Below are 17,644 nucleotides of genomic sequence, written 5' to 3' on the forward strand. Positions count from 1 at the left end.
GTTTGATCCAGAGTTTCGTCTTCCATAAACACCGGCATTGGTGTACTCAGCACATACATCACCTTCAATGTTCTGAAGAGAAAGTGCATCTTCTTCTGTCATCTTCTGAAATCCTGCCCTTCAAACTTGTCCAACTTCGCAAACTTGCTTGTCATCTTCGAACTATCGTTCATCATCTCGAAAAATTTGATTCAATCTTTTGTTGGTTAATTTGAAAATCGAGATGATACTGGATAAATCTGAAGTCGTGTATAACACTTTCGGATTAAATCAAATTTCGGGGTTCAACCAAAATTGTTCAATCGGATAAAATCAAAAGATTATAATTCAAGAGTTTTGTTTTGGTCTTGTATGTTTTGTCACCCCATTATGCTTTCTAAACCAGAATGATTATTTATGATCAAAGAACAGGTGGTTTTTGGCAGTTGATGGAAGTTTTTTTCTTTTTTAAAAACTACCGTTGATGGAAGTTTTAGTAACTTCCATGTAACTTCCAAAATTTGCCTAAACCAAACATCTCGTTATTACATTAAAACAAGCGTGCACTCTTATTTTAACATAATAAAGAGATCAATTACACTAAAATGTCCAACATACTCTGCTGATAGGGAATCTGTTCTGGCCTGCTTTTATGAACTATTTGTCAGATTCAGAATATGTGAAGTGATTAGGAGTTGGCATGATTGAGTAATACACATGATTAGTCTTTGATGTAAGTACTAGTCAATTTAGTTCTTGAAATTTTCAAAATATCACTTTAATTATTGAAATTACCAAAAATCAATCATTTTAGTCCTTTTCTAGTAAACTTAATAGTTAATATTCTCTCCCTTCTCCTTTGCATGTGCATTCCCACATTATTCTTGCAACTAACCAAAATAATTTGTCAATCATATCAAACTGACTTCTTTTTTCCACTAGATTGAAATCCAATATTTATTTATTTATTATAAATTTAATTATATAAAAATATTTATCCTTTTTAATACACAAACTAAAGTATTATTGTAATTTAAAGTACTAAAATGTTTGATGTTTAGTCATGTTAGGGAGGACAAAAAATTGTCATTTAATAACTTTAGAGACATAAATGGCTTACAATTTAAATGATTGAATTGAGCAATGCTCAGAATTTTAGGACTAATATTTGGTGATTACTTTATGATCTTACGTAAGACAGCATTTCCCAACTCATTGTAATTCAATAAATAAATAAAAATATAAAATAAAAATATTTAGCATGAAATACTTAATTATTTTTTAAAAAAAATTAATTAGGGGTAATATATGTGTTAATTCGGATTAATTAATAAAATTAATATATTTTGATTAAAAATTACAACATATTCAAATTAAGATAAAATATATATAATTTATTGAGTGAACATAATTTAATTCTTATTTTTATTATTTCCATATTTTTAAAGATATAATAATTAATTGGATCTTAAACCAACTATTTATATTACACAATAAAAACTAATAACTTAAAAATTGTTATATTTATACATTATTGATATCTAACACCAAAATATTCCTAATTCAAAATTTTAAAAATTCTATTATGTTAAAATTTTAAAATATTTCATATCATCTTTAATAAATTAACATATATATTATGAATGATACACTCACTTGAATTTAAGTTTTAATTTTAAAATACATAATTAAAAATGACATTTTATAAATATGTTATTTTTATTTTTTATTAAAGCCAGCAACTATAAATTTAGATTGTTTGTAATATTATTTTTCAATAATTATATAAATTACTAAGTACTAACCTACATAAAATAATTTGTTATTATTTCTCTCGTTCTATTTTTTAAAGTCTACTATATATATAATCAACCATTAATAATAGAAAACAATAACTAATAGCTAAATGGTAAGAATAAATAAGTAAAAATTATAAAATAGTCTATCTACTATATTATAAAAGAGAACCCCAGGAAAATTACTGGTGTGACCCTTCTTAGAAAATTGGCACCTGTCCCTTTTGCTGGGTTTATTGTTATTTTAATGTGTTTTTGGTTTGTCCTCAGCTTCTACACGTGGGTGGTTTACGTGTTGATTTTTTTATCTGCAAGTGGTTTACGTGTTAAGCAAGTGGTTTACGTGTTAATTATTTTGATCAGCAAGAAATTTTTGTGCCATGTGTCTGATGGCTAAGGTAGCTTCCACTCTTTGATTGGGCACATGGTTTGGGGGTTTCGTGCAATCTTGTTGGTTGTTGTTGTGTCATTTTGGTTTGTTTCTTTTTCAAGTTTGAAAGCAAAACTGGATTTGAAGGTGTGAGGCTCGGCCTTGTCGTTTCTTTACTAACTTTTATGTGCATGGCTATGATTTTCGTTTTAGTTTTCCAATTTGGTTTGTTCTGTTGTTGGGATGTTCTGTTTTTTTGTTGTGACATTTTCGTTTGTTTCTTTTTCAAGTTTGAAAGCAAAACTGGATTTGAAGGTGTAAGGCTCTGCCTTGGTCGTTTCTTTTCGAACTTTTATCTGCATGTCTGTGATTTTCGTTTTTGTTTTCCAGTTTGGTTTTGTTCTATTGTTGGGGTTGTTCTGTTTTTTTGTTTAATGTCTTTGTGTTCGGTTTGGTTTCAGTTTGTATGTGTGTTAGTATTTTTCGCTGTTTTTCTTCTTTGGTGCTTTGTTTACTAACTTTTATATTGTGCATGGCTGTGATTTTACAGTTTTTCTTTGGTTGACAAGTTTCTTTTGGGGTTTGCTTTTCCTCCGTTGTTGGGTTTGACTGTGAGAAGAAAATGTAATGTTTATGTTGTGCATGTGTGTTTTAGCTTTCATTTGGCTTTTGCTGGGTTTGTTCTGATTTTGTTGTCCTTTTGTTTTCTTCTTCGGGTGCAACACGTCTGTGGTTTACGTGTTTGTTTTTTCCCCTCAAAAAGGAGTTGTTGTGCCATGTGTCTGATGGATAAGCTAGCTTGCATTGTTTGATTGGACAGGTGGTTTGGGTGTTTTGCAGAATGGTGTTGGTCGTTGTTGTGTTATTTTCGTTTGTTTCAGTCTTCAGTTTGAGAGCAAAATTGTTTGTTTGATTGGTCGTTTGTTTTCTAACTTTTATGTTGTGCATGACTCCTATATTATAAAAGAGAAGCATAGGAAAATTACTGGTGTGACCCTTCTTAGAAAATTGGCACCTGTCCCTTTCGCTGGGTTTATTGTCATTTTGATGGGTTTTTGGTTTGTCCTGAGCTTCTACACGTGGGTGCTTTACGTGTTGATTTTTTTATCAGCAAGTGGTTTACGTGTTAAGCAAGTGGTTTACGTGTTAATTTTTTTATCAGCAAGGAATTTCTGTGCCATGTGTTTAATGGCTAAGCTAGCTTCCACTCTTTGATTGGGCACGTGGTTTGCGGGTTTTGTGCAATGTCGTTGGTTGTTGTTGTGTCATTTTCGTTTCTTTCCCAGTTTGGTTTAGCTCTGTTGTTCGGTTGGTTGTGAGAAGAAAAGGTAATGTTTTTTTTTGTTGAATGTCTTTGTCTAATTTTTCTATTGTGCATGGCTGTGATTTTACATTTTTCCTTTGGTTGAGAAGTTTGTTTTGCAGTTTAGTTTTGCTGAGGTTGATTGGGAGAAGCTAAGGTAATGTTCATGTTGTGCATTCTTTGCTTGAGAGGTTTGTTTTACAGTTTGTTTCATTTTCAAGTTTCGGAGGAAAACTGTTTGTTTGTTTGGTCGTTTGTTTTCTAACTTTTATGTTGTGCATGACTGTGATTTTCCTTTTTGTTTCCCAGTTTGGTTTACCTCTGGTGTTCGGTTGGTTGTGAGAATAAAAGGTAATGTTTTTTTGTTGAATGTCTTTATCTAATTTTTCTATTGTGCATGGCTGTGATTTTGCAGTTTTTTTTTGTTGACAATTTTGTTTTGCAGTTTAGTTTTGCTGAGTTTGATCGGGAGAAGCTAAGGTGATATTCATGTTGTGGATTCTTTGGTTGAGTAGTTTGTTTTACAGTTTGGCTTTGTTTGGCTATTAGTTTTAAGTGTGGTAAATGGAAATTATACTTTTGTACCTAAGTTTGGGTTTGGTTGAGAGAAGTTGAGGTTTAAGTTGAGGATGACTGTTTTTTGTATGGTTTGTTAATTTTGGTGTTAATGGATTCTTATATGTTAATTCTATTTAGTCACATGTGCAGATGTTTTGTCCACATGTTTATTTTTACTTATTTATATGGATTTTATTGTGGTCTTATGTGTGTTTTGTGAATTTTCTTCTTTGTTTTGTTGGTGAAAGGCTGTTAGCTTTGGTTTGCAGTGGTTGAGGTGGTAGTTTAGTTTTTTGGTCGTTTGACTATATGCTTGGTTTTTAACTGATGTTCTGTTTTTCTTGGAGTTGTTGTTCAGGGTTTGCGATTATAAAGTTATGGCACGTGTTGCTGATAAAATAAAATTGATAGATGGATCAAGGGAAGCTCTTAAGCTTTCTGTAAGGATCACTGATCTTTGGTTCATTGGGATTCCCGAAAAGACTGAACAAGCCGAAATGGTGGTTATTGATTCTGATGTATGTTTTTGGCGGTTTTTTGGAATTATAAATTATGTTATTATATTATTGGTCATTCAATGAAGTATTTATATGCTTTCTATATTGTAGGAAGACGAAATCCATGTTGTTTGCAAGCAGGATCAGCTGAAGTCTCGCAAGGCTGATTTGAAAGAAAATTTGACTTATGTGATGCATAATTTTAAAGTTATCAAGAAAGATGGGAAATTCAGAGTTTGTGATCATGAATATAAATTATGTTTTACTGGAGTTACTGTTGTTAGGCAATGTGATATGGAACAGTTACCTTTTAGGAAATTCAGATTTGTTGCTTTTTCCAGTGTCATTGTTGGTCATTTTAAAATTGGACTCTTGGTTGGTAAGATCATTGTTTGCAATTTGTGGATTAATTTTGATTGACTTGCTTATGTCTTTTCAAGTAAGATACGTTTACCTTGTGGTTGTTTTAGATGTTATTGGCGTGGTTGATGAAGTGGTATTCCGATATGTGTCATCCAAAAATACGAGGGTTGAATTTAAAGGATTTGAGGTTATCTTTTACAATTTAATTTGAGTGTGTGTGATTGTTGTTTGTATCTGATGATGATTAGCTGCTGATATACTGATACATTAATTGTTGTTTCCTTCTGATAGTTGACAGGTGCTATCTTGTACACTCTGGGAAAATTACTGCTTACAGTTTTTGTCTTATTTGAATGATATTGAAGATGAAAGGCCAATCATTATTCTCTTGACTCATGCTAGGATTAAGGAAGCACAGAGTCAGTGTAATGTTAGATTTCTCAATTTCCATGCTTGCTAGATTATATTTTTTTTGGGTCTAATTTGTAGGATCATATCTGGCATCGGTCAGTAATTCTTTCAAGGCGTCTAAACTCATGATCAATGACCTCGTGCTGGAAATTCAAGAATTTAGAGAGAGGTATTTTGGCAATGTGTTACTTATGTGATTGTAATTTCAAATTGTTAAATATATAAGTAATGTTTGCTGGGCTTTTGCATTTGTTGTATTGTTATAGTCTTTTAGATTTAGGGATCGAGGTTAGATCAATTTTGGTGCCTATTGGACAAGGGAGTTCACACGTTTCAGGATCATCTCAATTATCATCAAAAGATGTGTTTCTGTCAAAGACTGAAGTAAAAAATATCTCTCAGATTAATGCTAGTTCAGAGGTGATGTTCTTATTCATTTGTAGCTTTTCTTTGTAGAAAATCTAATGTCAGTTTCTTCAAACAGGAGTTTGTTTGTGTTACTGTCGCCAAGATTACAACCATAGTGATGGACAACTATTCATGGTGCTATCCGACTTGTGGTCAATGTTATAAAAAAGCTAACATGCAAACTGTGTCGTTCACATGTCTGTGTGGCAAAGAGAATGATCAACCTGTACTGAGGTGATTGATTCACTGTTTAATTAGTATGACGTTCATCAACTACTTTTTCTTATGTTGGTATCTATATTGGCAGGTATCGGGTTGAGGTGATGGTTAATCACAAGGGTGAACAAACCAAATTTTTGATCTGGGATCGTGAATGTGCATAGTTAATTGGTCAGTCAGCGGATGAAGTAAACAAGCTCAAAATAGAAGTATGTTATTGTATTGTCATGCAATGTTTTTTAGTTTACACTGAACATTTGTTACCTTGCTATCGATTTTCATTCTTCTTTTTCTGCGCAAGGATGGGGATGTTGATTTAAATGTCTCTCCTCAAGCACTAGATAGGCTATTGGGTTGTTTCCTTGCATTCAAAGTGAAGGTGCAACCAAGGTTCAGGAATTCTGTTGTTCTTAAATATTCAGATGAATCAGACTTGATCAATGTCGTGCTAGATATGATTCCCGATAGTGAGGTTGTGTTTTGTCAAATCTATTTTAGTTATTGTGAGTGTATGCATATATTCCATTTGTTTTTTAACTGTCGATTCATATATCATCTAGCCATGTTGCAAGATCGAGAATTCAATACTTGAGTCGACCGATCCTATAGTGCTTGAATCTATGAGCTAATATTGTCTTTCTCTGTTTTTCTTGGTGTATGTTGCAATGATGGCAACAAAATTTAGCTGGCTCATCAATCAATATTTGATGTAGCAATCTCTGTCTATTATCGCTGATCATGATCGGTCAATGCTTGGCTCAAGTGAGCCTACAGAGTTTGAATCTGTAAGTTGGGGTTGTCGTTGTGTGTTTTTGCTAGTGTATTTTTGGATGATGTCAACAAAATTTAGCTTACTGATCAATTAATATTTTATGCAGCAATCTGTGTCTGTTACCGGGGATCATGACCCTTTTCTCAGGATTCCATTGACACCAACTAAGCGTGTATCTTCTGATGAGTTGGATAATGAGCGAAAAAACTTTCAGATTTCACCTGCTGAAGTTTCCTCGAACAAATTAGCCAAGCATTCTCAGCCTGAATGAATTATGTTGTTGAAATGTTGCCTTGGATGTTTTTTGATGATCGTATGGTCAAATTGTAATATTTACCCCGTCGCAGTTTTTGTTGTTTTTAAACTCTTTGCATGGAGGACGTTGTTGGAACATTAATTTTCGTTAAATAGATTTTGTAGTTGCAAACAAAACTGGTTTTTCCCTCTTTGATTAAATGGAACAGTAGTTTTTTGAGACTTTGCATTACTCTATTTGTTAACCCTGTGATGAAATTTAAATCTGTGCATTGTTGTTGTCAAAATCTTAATGAATGTAATCAATTCAAGTTAGCTGATGAATCTTAACGAGTCAAGATAACTGATAAAGACAGATTGAATACAAGGATTATTTCGATTCAATACAAGAATGCTCATAAATGTTAACAAGTCCAGATAACTCATGAATTAAGGTTTTTTTTTAGGGAATTACACATGAACTAAAATATAAGCTGACATTTACTAATTAAAAACTCAATTTTTTGACTACTCAAATATTAATGGTAAGTCATTAGAATCAGTAAAATAGAAAATTGCTATTGCACAGCTAATTTGGGAATTTAGTATAATCAGTACTAAGTGAGGACAGATTCAAGGCAAGGATTATTTTGATTCTATTAGAGATGAGAATTGCAAATATGGCACATTGATCAATCGAAGAGAGATTGGACAGCGTTCGATATCAAAGTTTTCTCTACCCTGCATCTTTAGTTGTAGTTTTGTGTTGTAATTTCAATTTAATGCAAAATTTTCTTTTTTATCTTTCTCTACCCTGCATCTTTAGTTGTAGTTTTGTGTTGTAATTTCAATTTGATGCTCAATTTTTTTTTATTACAATGATAACTGTCAAAATGTTTAATCACATTTAATCTAGCAAACGCAAATTTGATATTTGTCATCTCTTGCTTTATGTCAATTAAGATTTGTTTATTAAAATTTACGCATGAATCTTTAGCTGTAATTTTGGATGCCAAAGTAAATCTGTTCATTAATTATGAAATCATGCCAAAGTAAATTTGTTCATTAATTATGAAATCCATTATATAAAAACGTCAAATCACATTTAATCCCCCAAACCGACATTTTATATTTGGCATCTCTTGGTTGATGTCAATTAACATTTGTTTATTAATTTACAAAATATTCCATCCTTTGTTGTAAATTGCGTTTTAAATTCTTGACCTCTAAAAATGCAGATCAATCACATAGTCAATTCTATATCCAGAACTTACTCCTCTATATACAATATCTTTACAGCTGAGTCTGATCATTCCTACATGACTGATTTTCGAAACTACTTTAATTCAACTTGCATGTTTAATTTTGTTTTTATTACACAATTGAACATTTGGAATTACTTTGATGTATAATTTGGTCTCAGTGTATTTCAAATCTTTGTTGTGGTGAATTGATATACCAAACAGCTTGATTGATATCAATTGCAAACATGCAAAAGAATGCACATGCAAATGCATGTACCTTAGGTAAAGCCAGAATGTATAGAAAAGGTATCCTACAAAAAAAAAAAAGGCTCAGCCTGACAGATCACATGAGGCAAGTATAGATTCCACTCTGAAAGATATACAATGTCATGGTGAGAAATTATAAATAAGATGTTTTCTTTTATAAATACATCAATCTGTTTGATTTGACTTAATTTGTCTCTATTCTTAAGTCATGACAGCTGATTCATTAGAAGATATAAATTCTGAATCTCCACAAGGTATGATGATAGAAAATGCTTACTCACTTTTTTGCCCAAATTTTAATTATATCTATGATATCTAACGTAAATTGTTACAGCATCTAATTCTAATTCTTTCTCTGAGGATGAAAATTATGAATCCAATACTAATGAAGCTGCAATCGATACTGAAGGTAATAATTATAGCTATGATATAACGTTAACGATATCAACTGATATCCTTTAAATTAAATTTCACTATCTCATTAGACAATTTCAGGCTATTCTGACTTGGGTGATTAGGCCATGGAATGTAGACATTGCAATGCAAAAATGTGGTATGATGAAAGAATTTCAAAAGATAGAATTACAACAAGTCCAAAATTCACCTTATGTTGTGGAGATGGGAAAGTTGAGCTTCCGTTATTACAAAGTCCAACGAAATATCTAGAACAACTTCTGTTTGATGGTAAAGCAAGTGATAGTAAAAATTATCAGTGTAATATACGGACATACAACATGATGTTTGCCTTTACGTCTGCTGGTATTAAGCTAGACAAATCAATTAATGAAAGTAGAGGACCTCCTACAATTAGAATTCAGGGTCAACCATGCCATCGAATAGGCAGCTTATTACCAATGCCTGGAAAACAACCAAAATTTTCACAATTGTATATCTTTGATACGCAGAATGAAGTTGAAAATAGAATTAATACAATGAGGTAGTACTTCTTTTGTTTCTTTTATTATCAAATATGAGGAATTCTAATTCAGAAAGCATGTTTTGTGACACCAATGGATGTATTTTTATATTTTTTTTTGCAGTCAACATGTTGAAATTCAACCAGAGATTGTTTCAACTTTAAGTCAAATGTTGGATGAGTACAATGTCCATGCAAAAAGTTTTAGAATGGCCAGGGACAGATTGGCAGATAGTCAAGTCGATAATATAAAATTGAGATTGATAGCTACACGTGAGAAAAATGGTCGTACATACAATCTCCCAAATGTTTTTGAAGTTGCTGCTCTGATTGTTGGTGATTTTCATCCAGACTCAAGAAGGGATATTATTGTTGAAACTCAAAATGGAGAATTACAAAGAATCCATGAATTACACTCTAGCTATCTAGGACTCCAATACCCTTTACTCTTCCCTTATGGTGAAGATGGATATAGACCTGATATACTTCACTGTTGTACACCTAGCAGCAGAAAAAGGAAGAGAAATCACCTAACGATGAGAGAGTGGTTTGCTTATAGACTACAGTCCATATCAAATGAAGCACAAACTTTGTTGCATTCTAGAAAACTATTCCAACAATTCATTGTTGAAGCATACACGATGATTGAGTCTGAAAGACTTAGCTACATTAGGAACAATAAAAAAACTTAGAGTTGACAAGTATTGTAGTTTACAAACATCATTGGATGCTGGAAGCAGTAAAGGCTCTTCTAAAGGAAAAAGAGTGATTTTGCCGTCAACCTTTGTTGGCAGTCCACGCTATATGGATCAACTTTATTTTGATGGTATGGCAATATGTAGCCATGTGGGTTTTCCAAATCTTTTTATTACTTTAACCTGTAATCCAAATTGGCCTAAAATCCGTAGAGTACTTGCACCTTTGAATCTAAAAGCAACAGATAGACCGGATCTTATCTCACGTGTTTTCAGATTGAAGTATGAGCAGATGCTTTTTGACTTAACAAAAAAACACTTGCTTGAAAAAGTAGTCGCATGTGAGTTTGCCATTAATATGCTTTTTAAAGTTACACATTTGTTTATTGCTTTTCATTTTTCCTTGATATAATACAACTATAAAGAATTTCTATATTATTGTTCCACTATTAATACAATCAGCTAACAATTGCAGATATGCACACAATTGAATTTCAAAAAAGAGGACTTCCTCATGTGCATTTATTGCTATTCTTACATCCAGATAATAAATATTCATCTTCAGATGACATTGACCACATAATATCAGCAGAAATTCCTTCGCATGAAAATGACCTTGAACTCTATACATTAGTCCAAAATCATATGGTACATGGGCCATGTGGAATTCTCCAACCTAAGTCTCCATGTATGAAAGAAGGCAAGTGTAGCCGTTTTTACCCTAAAATGTTTCACCCTCAAACTGTTTTAGATTCAAATGGCTATCCAATCTATCGTAGAAGAAATGATGGCCGTACCATTTCAAAGAATGGAGTTATTATTGATAATAGATATACAATACCTTACAATGCAAAATTGTTGAGGAAATACCAAGCACATATAAATATTGAATGGTGTAATCAAAATACTTCCATTAAATATCTATTTAAATATATAAACAAAGGTTATGACAGAGTCACTGCTGTTGTTATTCATGATGCTAATGGTATACTTGAGAATGCTATCAGTCAAAATGATGAGATTAAAGAATATGTGGATTGCAGGTAATATTAATTCAACATGTATACTTAAGTTACTCATTGTTTCTTTAATTAATTCTTTTAATTATGAATTTTTTATGTCAGATATATTTCTCCATGTGAAGCTACTTGGAGAATTTTTGGTTTTCCAATACATGCTAGAAAGCCTGCTGTGGAGAGATTACATTTTCATCTACCAGGACAACACAATGTTCTTTATGAAGATGATGATGATATAGATGATATCCTGCCAAAGTCAAGTATTTTAGATTCAAAATTCTTAGCCTGGATGAATAACAACAAATGTTTTTTAGAAGGTAAAAATCTTACTTATTCATAATTTGTTTCCAAATTTGTCTACAACCAAAAGGCTAGATCATGGAACCTTAGAAAGAAAGGCAATACAATTGGCAGGCTAATATGGGTTCCACCAACCACTGGTGAATTGTTTTATCTAAGAATGATGCTTACTGCATGCAAAGGAGCTACTTCATTTGAGGATATTATAACAATTGAAAATATTATATACCCTACATATAGAGAAACATGCTTTACAACGGGTTTTTTGCAAGATGAAAGAGAATTTGTGGAAGCAATCAAAGAAGCTAAGGACTGGGGTACAACTAATTATTTGAGGAAATTATTTGTGTTAATGCTATTATCAGGTGTCATTACTAAACCTGAAGAACTTTGGAGTCAGACATGGAATTGGTTAGCTGAAGACATTGCATATCATTATAAAAAAAAAACAACTCTGAACACAAGTTAGTTTTAATCAATTTGTAACTTTCCATATTGAATAACATCACAAATATGCATTGTTTAACTATCTCCTTTATCATTTGTTAGAATTACACATTGATGATGAGCAACTTAAAAATTTAACATTACTGGAAATTGAAAAACTTCTGCATGCAAACCAAAAATCACTCAGAGACTATCCTACAATGCCATATCCTGAGGGTGGAAATCCTGCATCGTGTCTAGAGAATAGCTTGATATTGTCTGAACTTAATTACAACAATGATGAGGCTAGAGCAGAATTCAAAAATCTTTTTCTATCGATGACAGGTAATCTACCAATTCATATATTATAAATTGCATTTAACAAAGTTAAATTCCATCTGTATTTTCTAATTTTTCATCCGCTAATTCTTCATTTCTATCAAATCTCAACTTATTTTTTATTCTAGACGAACAAAAACAAATTTATCACAAAATTATAGAAGTTGTCAACAACAATGAAGGTGGCATGTTTTTTCTATATGGATATGGAGGTACAGGAAAAACATACATATGGAGAACATTAGCAAGTTCACTGAGGGAAAAAAATCAAATTGTGATTATGGTTGCTTCTAGCGGCATAGCTTCTTTGTTATTGCCAGGAGGCAGGACTGCTCATTCCAAATTTAAGATATCTGTGCCAATTTTTGAAGACTCAACATGCAATATACTTCAAGGAAGTCAACTAGCAGAATTGTTAAATCAGACAAATCTGATAATTTGGGATGAAGCACCCATGGCACACAAATTTTGCTTTGAAGCACTTGATCAAACTTTAAGAGACATTATTAAAGAAAAAAAAATCCCAATAAAATTTTTGGAGGCAAAGTTATTGTATTTGATGGAGATTTCCGACAAATTCTGTCAGTCATTCCAAGAGGAAGTCGTTCAGACATTATAAATGCAACAATCAATTCATCATATTTGTGGCCTTCCTGTGAAGTCTTAACACTCACCAAAAACATGCGTTTACAAGGCAATGCCCAATTAATTGATGATCAAGAAACTACTAAATTTGCAAAGTGGATTCTAGATATTGGAGATGGAGTTATTGGGAATCAAAATGATGGATATGCTACCATTGAAATTCCTGAGTACCTACTGATTACTGAATATAATGACCCCATTGATGCTATAGTCAAATCAACATTTCCAGATTTATATCAACATCACAATAATCCTGAATTCTTCAAATCTAGAGCAATATTAGCTTCCACCAATGAAACAAGTTGAAGAGGTGAATGATTATATACTTTCCTTGATTCCAGGTATTTATGCACATATGAAATTTACAAAAACTAAGGTCTACTCAGTATTTATTCTCTATTTAACTTTGCATGCTACCTCAAATAAATATAATAGGTGAACAAATGGAATACTTAAGCTCTAATTATATAGAGAAGTCAGAAACCATTAACAGTTGGCATTTCCAATCAATCACAACTGAATTTCTCAATTCACTAAACACATCTGGTCTGCCAAATCATCGTATCAAACTAAAAATCGGTAGTCCTATAATGTTACTAAGAAACTTAGACCAAACGCAAGGACTTTGTAATGGTACTAGATTAATAGTTACTAGACTAGCCAAACATGTCATTGCAGCTAAAATCATTTCTGGCAAAAATCTTGGCGATAATGTTTACATCCCAAGAATGTCGATGTCACCTTCACAATCACCATGGCCTTTCAAGCTTTTAAGAAGACAATTTCCAATCATGCTATCTTATGCAATGACGATTAACAAGTCTCAGGGTCAATCACTTTCTATGGGTGGACTTTATTTGCCCAAAACCAGTCTTTAGCCATGGGCAATTATACGTTGCATTATCAAGGATCAATTCAAGGCAAGGATTAAAAGTTCTTATTCATGATAAAGACAAAAAAAATATGACTTCTACTACTAATGTAGTCTTCAAAGAGGTTTTCAAAAATCTTACAAGGTAACTCTAAATTTTCAAACAACAAATTGTACTATCTATTGACAACAATTCCTAACTGTTATCTTACTTATATACATTCTAACATACAACCAAAGATGATATCATATATTACAATGTTAAATTTTACATTGTCAGGTATGTAATCTTAATCACCACATTAATATCTTCCATTTATAATTTCATTTACTTAATGTTATATTATTTAGCAGTTTATCACAGCTTAACATTTGCTTTGACATTTACATGTACAAATTTTCTTTATTTCTCTGTGAAATATAGAAATTTAAATTGTTGAAGTTCAATGATGAAATATCTAGCATTCATATGCTACTGCTTATATAATAATTATGCTTTAAACAATATTTTTAAAAAATCGTTCATGCCAATCGTCCACATGTAGCACATCATGCTGCATATACTGCATTCGTTCAAACCAATATCATTCTTATTTTACACAAAAAAAACTACATTTAAAAAATCCAGTTATCCAACATGACATAATTAGCTTTAAATAATTCCCATATATATCCTTCAAATATGATATCATGAAAAAATATCATATCATACCCCCTCTGCAATACATTAAAAATGAAATGCTAACAAGCAATTCTAGAAGTTGGCCCAATGCTCATATCTTGGCCCAAGATAAATTTACACAGTTACTGCCCTACAATACCAACAGTCTTAAGCTTCTAATTCGAACAAAAACTCTTCATCTGCTTCGCACCTCTTCAATTCATAATTATTGATATCACATCTATTCACAACCGTGTCGCATTGGAAAGAAGCAAATATTAAATACCACACTAAAGGCCTATCATCTACTTTCTTCTGCAAATCCTTTTTCATTTCTCTGTCCAAACTCTACTTTCACGCCATGCACAAAATGAGCACCACATCTTCAACCGCATCAACTGAGGTAAGTCATTTCTACTCTTCTCTTCAAGGCACCTACCTTTTTGTTGGGTTTATTGTCATTTTCATGGGTTTTTGGTTTGTGGTTTTTTTGCTATCTGTCTGATGCACGTGGTTTGGGGGTTTTGTGCAATGCCGTTGGTTTTTGTTGTGTCATTTTCCTTTCTTTCTTTTTCAAGTTTGAAAACAAAACTGGATTTGAAGGTGTCAGGCCCTCCTTGGTCATTTCTTTTCTAACTTTTATGTGCATGGCTATCATTTTTGTCTTTGTTTTCCACTTTCGTTTTGTTCTGTTGTTGCCGTTGTTCTATTTTTTCGTTTAATGTCTTTGCCTTTGATTTGGTTTCGGTTTGTATGTGCATTAGTCCTTTCCGCTGTTTTTCTTTTTTGGTGTTTTGTTTACAAACCTTTACATTGTGCATCCCTGTGATTTTACAATTTTCCTTTAGTTGACAAGTTTCTTTTGGCGTTTGCTTTTATATCCCTGCAATTGCAGATGAAAAATGGCATCATCCGACCACCACTGATCATCCAATTTATCACTGCCTTCAACAATGACAAGGTCATCTTTTTTCCCAATTCTTCCATTACTATTATTGTACATATACTTGCATTTATATTTCCCACTTTTTTTTTTCAGAATACCATACAACTTCCAGCGTTCTATCATACACAATGGGCACCAAACTATCCTGAGTTTGTTCATCTCAGATATAATGGAGCCATTTATGAAATACGAGTCAGACAACACAAAGACAAAGTGTATTTAGCAGATGGACTCCAAAACTTCCGGAAAGATTTGAAAATCTATGAGTCAACCAGCATCAACTTTTTTGCATGTGACCATCACTCTGTTTTTGACATACATTTCATACCACCACTGGAGCGGCAAACTTGCGGCAGGCAGAGGCATTCATCCAGAAAGCACATCTGGACTCTTCAACTTACTCAGGAAATGTTGGATGATCCTGAACCCCTGGTAACCTAACTTTCATATCTTAATCTCTTTAAACACATTTTTACCATTTTAATAATTTTGCTTTTTCCAAATTACAGAAACTCCCACATTGTACAGAAGTTCCTCTTAAAGCTTGCGGTAACCACATGACAGTCTTAAGGCGACATGGCCCCCCACTGCAATGGAAAGTTGAAACCCTGAATCCTGCTATTGGTGGAAAAGGTGTTGTCCAACCATGGTATGATTTTCTTGAAGAAATGGATTTTGATGATGGAGATGAAATCTCCATTTATTATAGGTATTATGAAAAAATTTGGGATATCATAATTAGGAGGCAGGAAGATTGGGAAGATAGTGACAGCAACTAGGTTGTCTTTATCATTTTGCTGTTCCAACAAACAATGTTAATGTTTTGCTGTTAATTGTCCATGAACAAGTAGATTAATGTTTTGCTGTTAATTGTCCATGAACAAGTAGATTAATGTTTTGCTATTAATTTCCATTTCCCTATTAATCAGCTTTATCATTTTGGTGTCCATGAACAAGTAGAAAATGCTAACGAAACAACCCGCGCATGTGCACGGGTTGCGGACTAGTTCTTAATAAAAGAAGTTGTAGCCACTCTCACTCCCACGCTGTTTCTCAAACAAAACAAAAACACAAATACAAATTAACCATAGCCATAAACAAACAAAGGATAAACACAACACTTTCAATAAAACCCTCACCTTATAGTTAGGACAACCCCAAAATCTCCTCCCGAAATGCGCCGTCGTGAACGTTGTTCACACCACCGCCAACTGCTCTCAATCACAAATAGGCGACAATGCAGCACCACCATTGACACTGCTGCTCGCACCACGATCACCAGACAAGTTTCTAATGCCGCCAAATGAAGAACCTTCAAATGACAACATTTCCAAGTAAGAACAAGGAGAAGAAGAAGAAGAATTGGGAATGGAAAAAACCCTAATTTCGTGTTTGGGTATAAAAGGGAGAAGATGAAGTTGATTTTGCTACCAATCGTCACATATCTAACCTCCCAAGCCATGTCACCTGACACATACACAGGCTACAAACACTGATAGAGAGGATCTAACGGTACAATTGCGTGCTTTTAAATAATTAGGAAACCAAATTAAACGTTTTAATGATTAGGGGACCTAATTGAATATTTAAATATAATTAGGGGACAAAAAGTACAATTAAGCCTATATATAATCATAAAAGAGATTTTTGAATTCATAGAAAAAAGATTAGGTGATTAATATAAGAATTATTGAAATTATTTAACAATTACAAAATAAAGTAAAAGTTAAAATAAATAATGAGATAAACTTAGATAATAAAGTAGTCAAGAAATATACATTTTAAAAAAGATAAAGGTAAAGAAAGATTTTTTTTACAAAATTCAAAATTTTTGAAAGGCATAATCAGTAGATGAGTGCGGCAACAATAAGTTTGATTTTTTTTTTTTGCCAAGATAAACCCTGGTTGAGGGTGAAAAAAGGAGTAATACAGTCTTTTTATATAATTAATTTTTTCCCTAGCCAGAAAAGTTGAATTCTCAACCTCCTATGGAAATGTTTTGGCGGATAAACGGGTAAAAACGATTTCTCAAAAAATATAATTTCTTGAGAATGTTTTTTCCTAAAAAATACATACTAAGCATAAAAAATCATGATTTATGGGAAAGTAAAACTTTCGGATAAATAATTCATTTTATGCTTTAGGAGAATTTTGGATAAAAAATAAAGTTTCCAAAATCAAGATTTATGGTAAAGTAAAATTTTTGGATAAACAAGTCCTCAGAAATATAGTTTCCTAAATCATACAAAGTAACACTTCTATCATGTAAGTAGTACTTGGATAAATAATTTCAAATTTTATAGAATTTAAATATAGGAAAGTTTAATTACTTTAATTAAAATTATTTATTTTAAAAAAAATTTATAGACATAGTATTTAAAAGTTTAATATCCATGCATGCATTG

The 17,644-nt window shown here is 32.3% G+C and overlaps 1 protein-coding gene, 1 long non-coding RNA gene and 1 pseudogene across 2 annotated transcripts; all 3 read left to right on the forward strand.

The window, feature by feature from the left end:
• Positions 1 to 2,401: 2,401 nt before the first annotated feature.
• LOC121174163 (uncharacterized) lies at positions 2,402 to 5,434 on the forward strand. The gene is made up of 2 exons (XM_041012851.1): positions 2,402 to 4,524; positions 4,615 to 5,434. Exons 1-2 carry the CDS (start codon positions 4,384 to 4,386, stop codon positions 4,921 to 4,923), a joined length of 450 nt encoding a protein of 149 aa, XP_040868785.1. The 5' UTR covers positions 2,402 to 4,383; the 3' UTR covers positions 4,924 to 5,434.
• A 605-nt stretch (positions 5,435 to 6,039) lies between these two features.
• Positions 6,040 to 7,108, forward strand: LOC121174164 (uncharacterized). Its single transcript, XR_005890024.1, has 2 exons — positions 6,040 to 6,689; positions 6,783 to 7,108. It is a non-coding gene; the product is annotated as an uncharacterized lncRNA (long non-coding RNA).
• Positions 7,109 to 8,629: 1,521 nt separating this feature from the next.
• Positions 8,630 to 13,781, forward strand: LOC106797291 (uncharacterized; annotated as a pseudogene).
• The last annotated feature ends 3,863 nt before the right edge of the window (positions 13,782 to 17,644 follow it).

The sequence above is a fragment of the Glycine max genome, chromosome 19, assembly GCF_000004515.6.
Source record: "Glycine max cultivar Williams 82 chromosome 19, Glycine_max_v4.0, whole genome shotgun sequence".
Taxonomy (NCBI): Eukaryota; Viridiplantae; Streptophyta; class Magnoliopsida; order Fabales; family Fabaceae; genus Glycine; species Glycine max.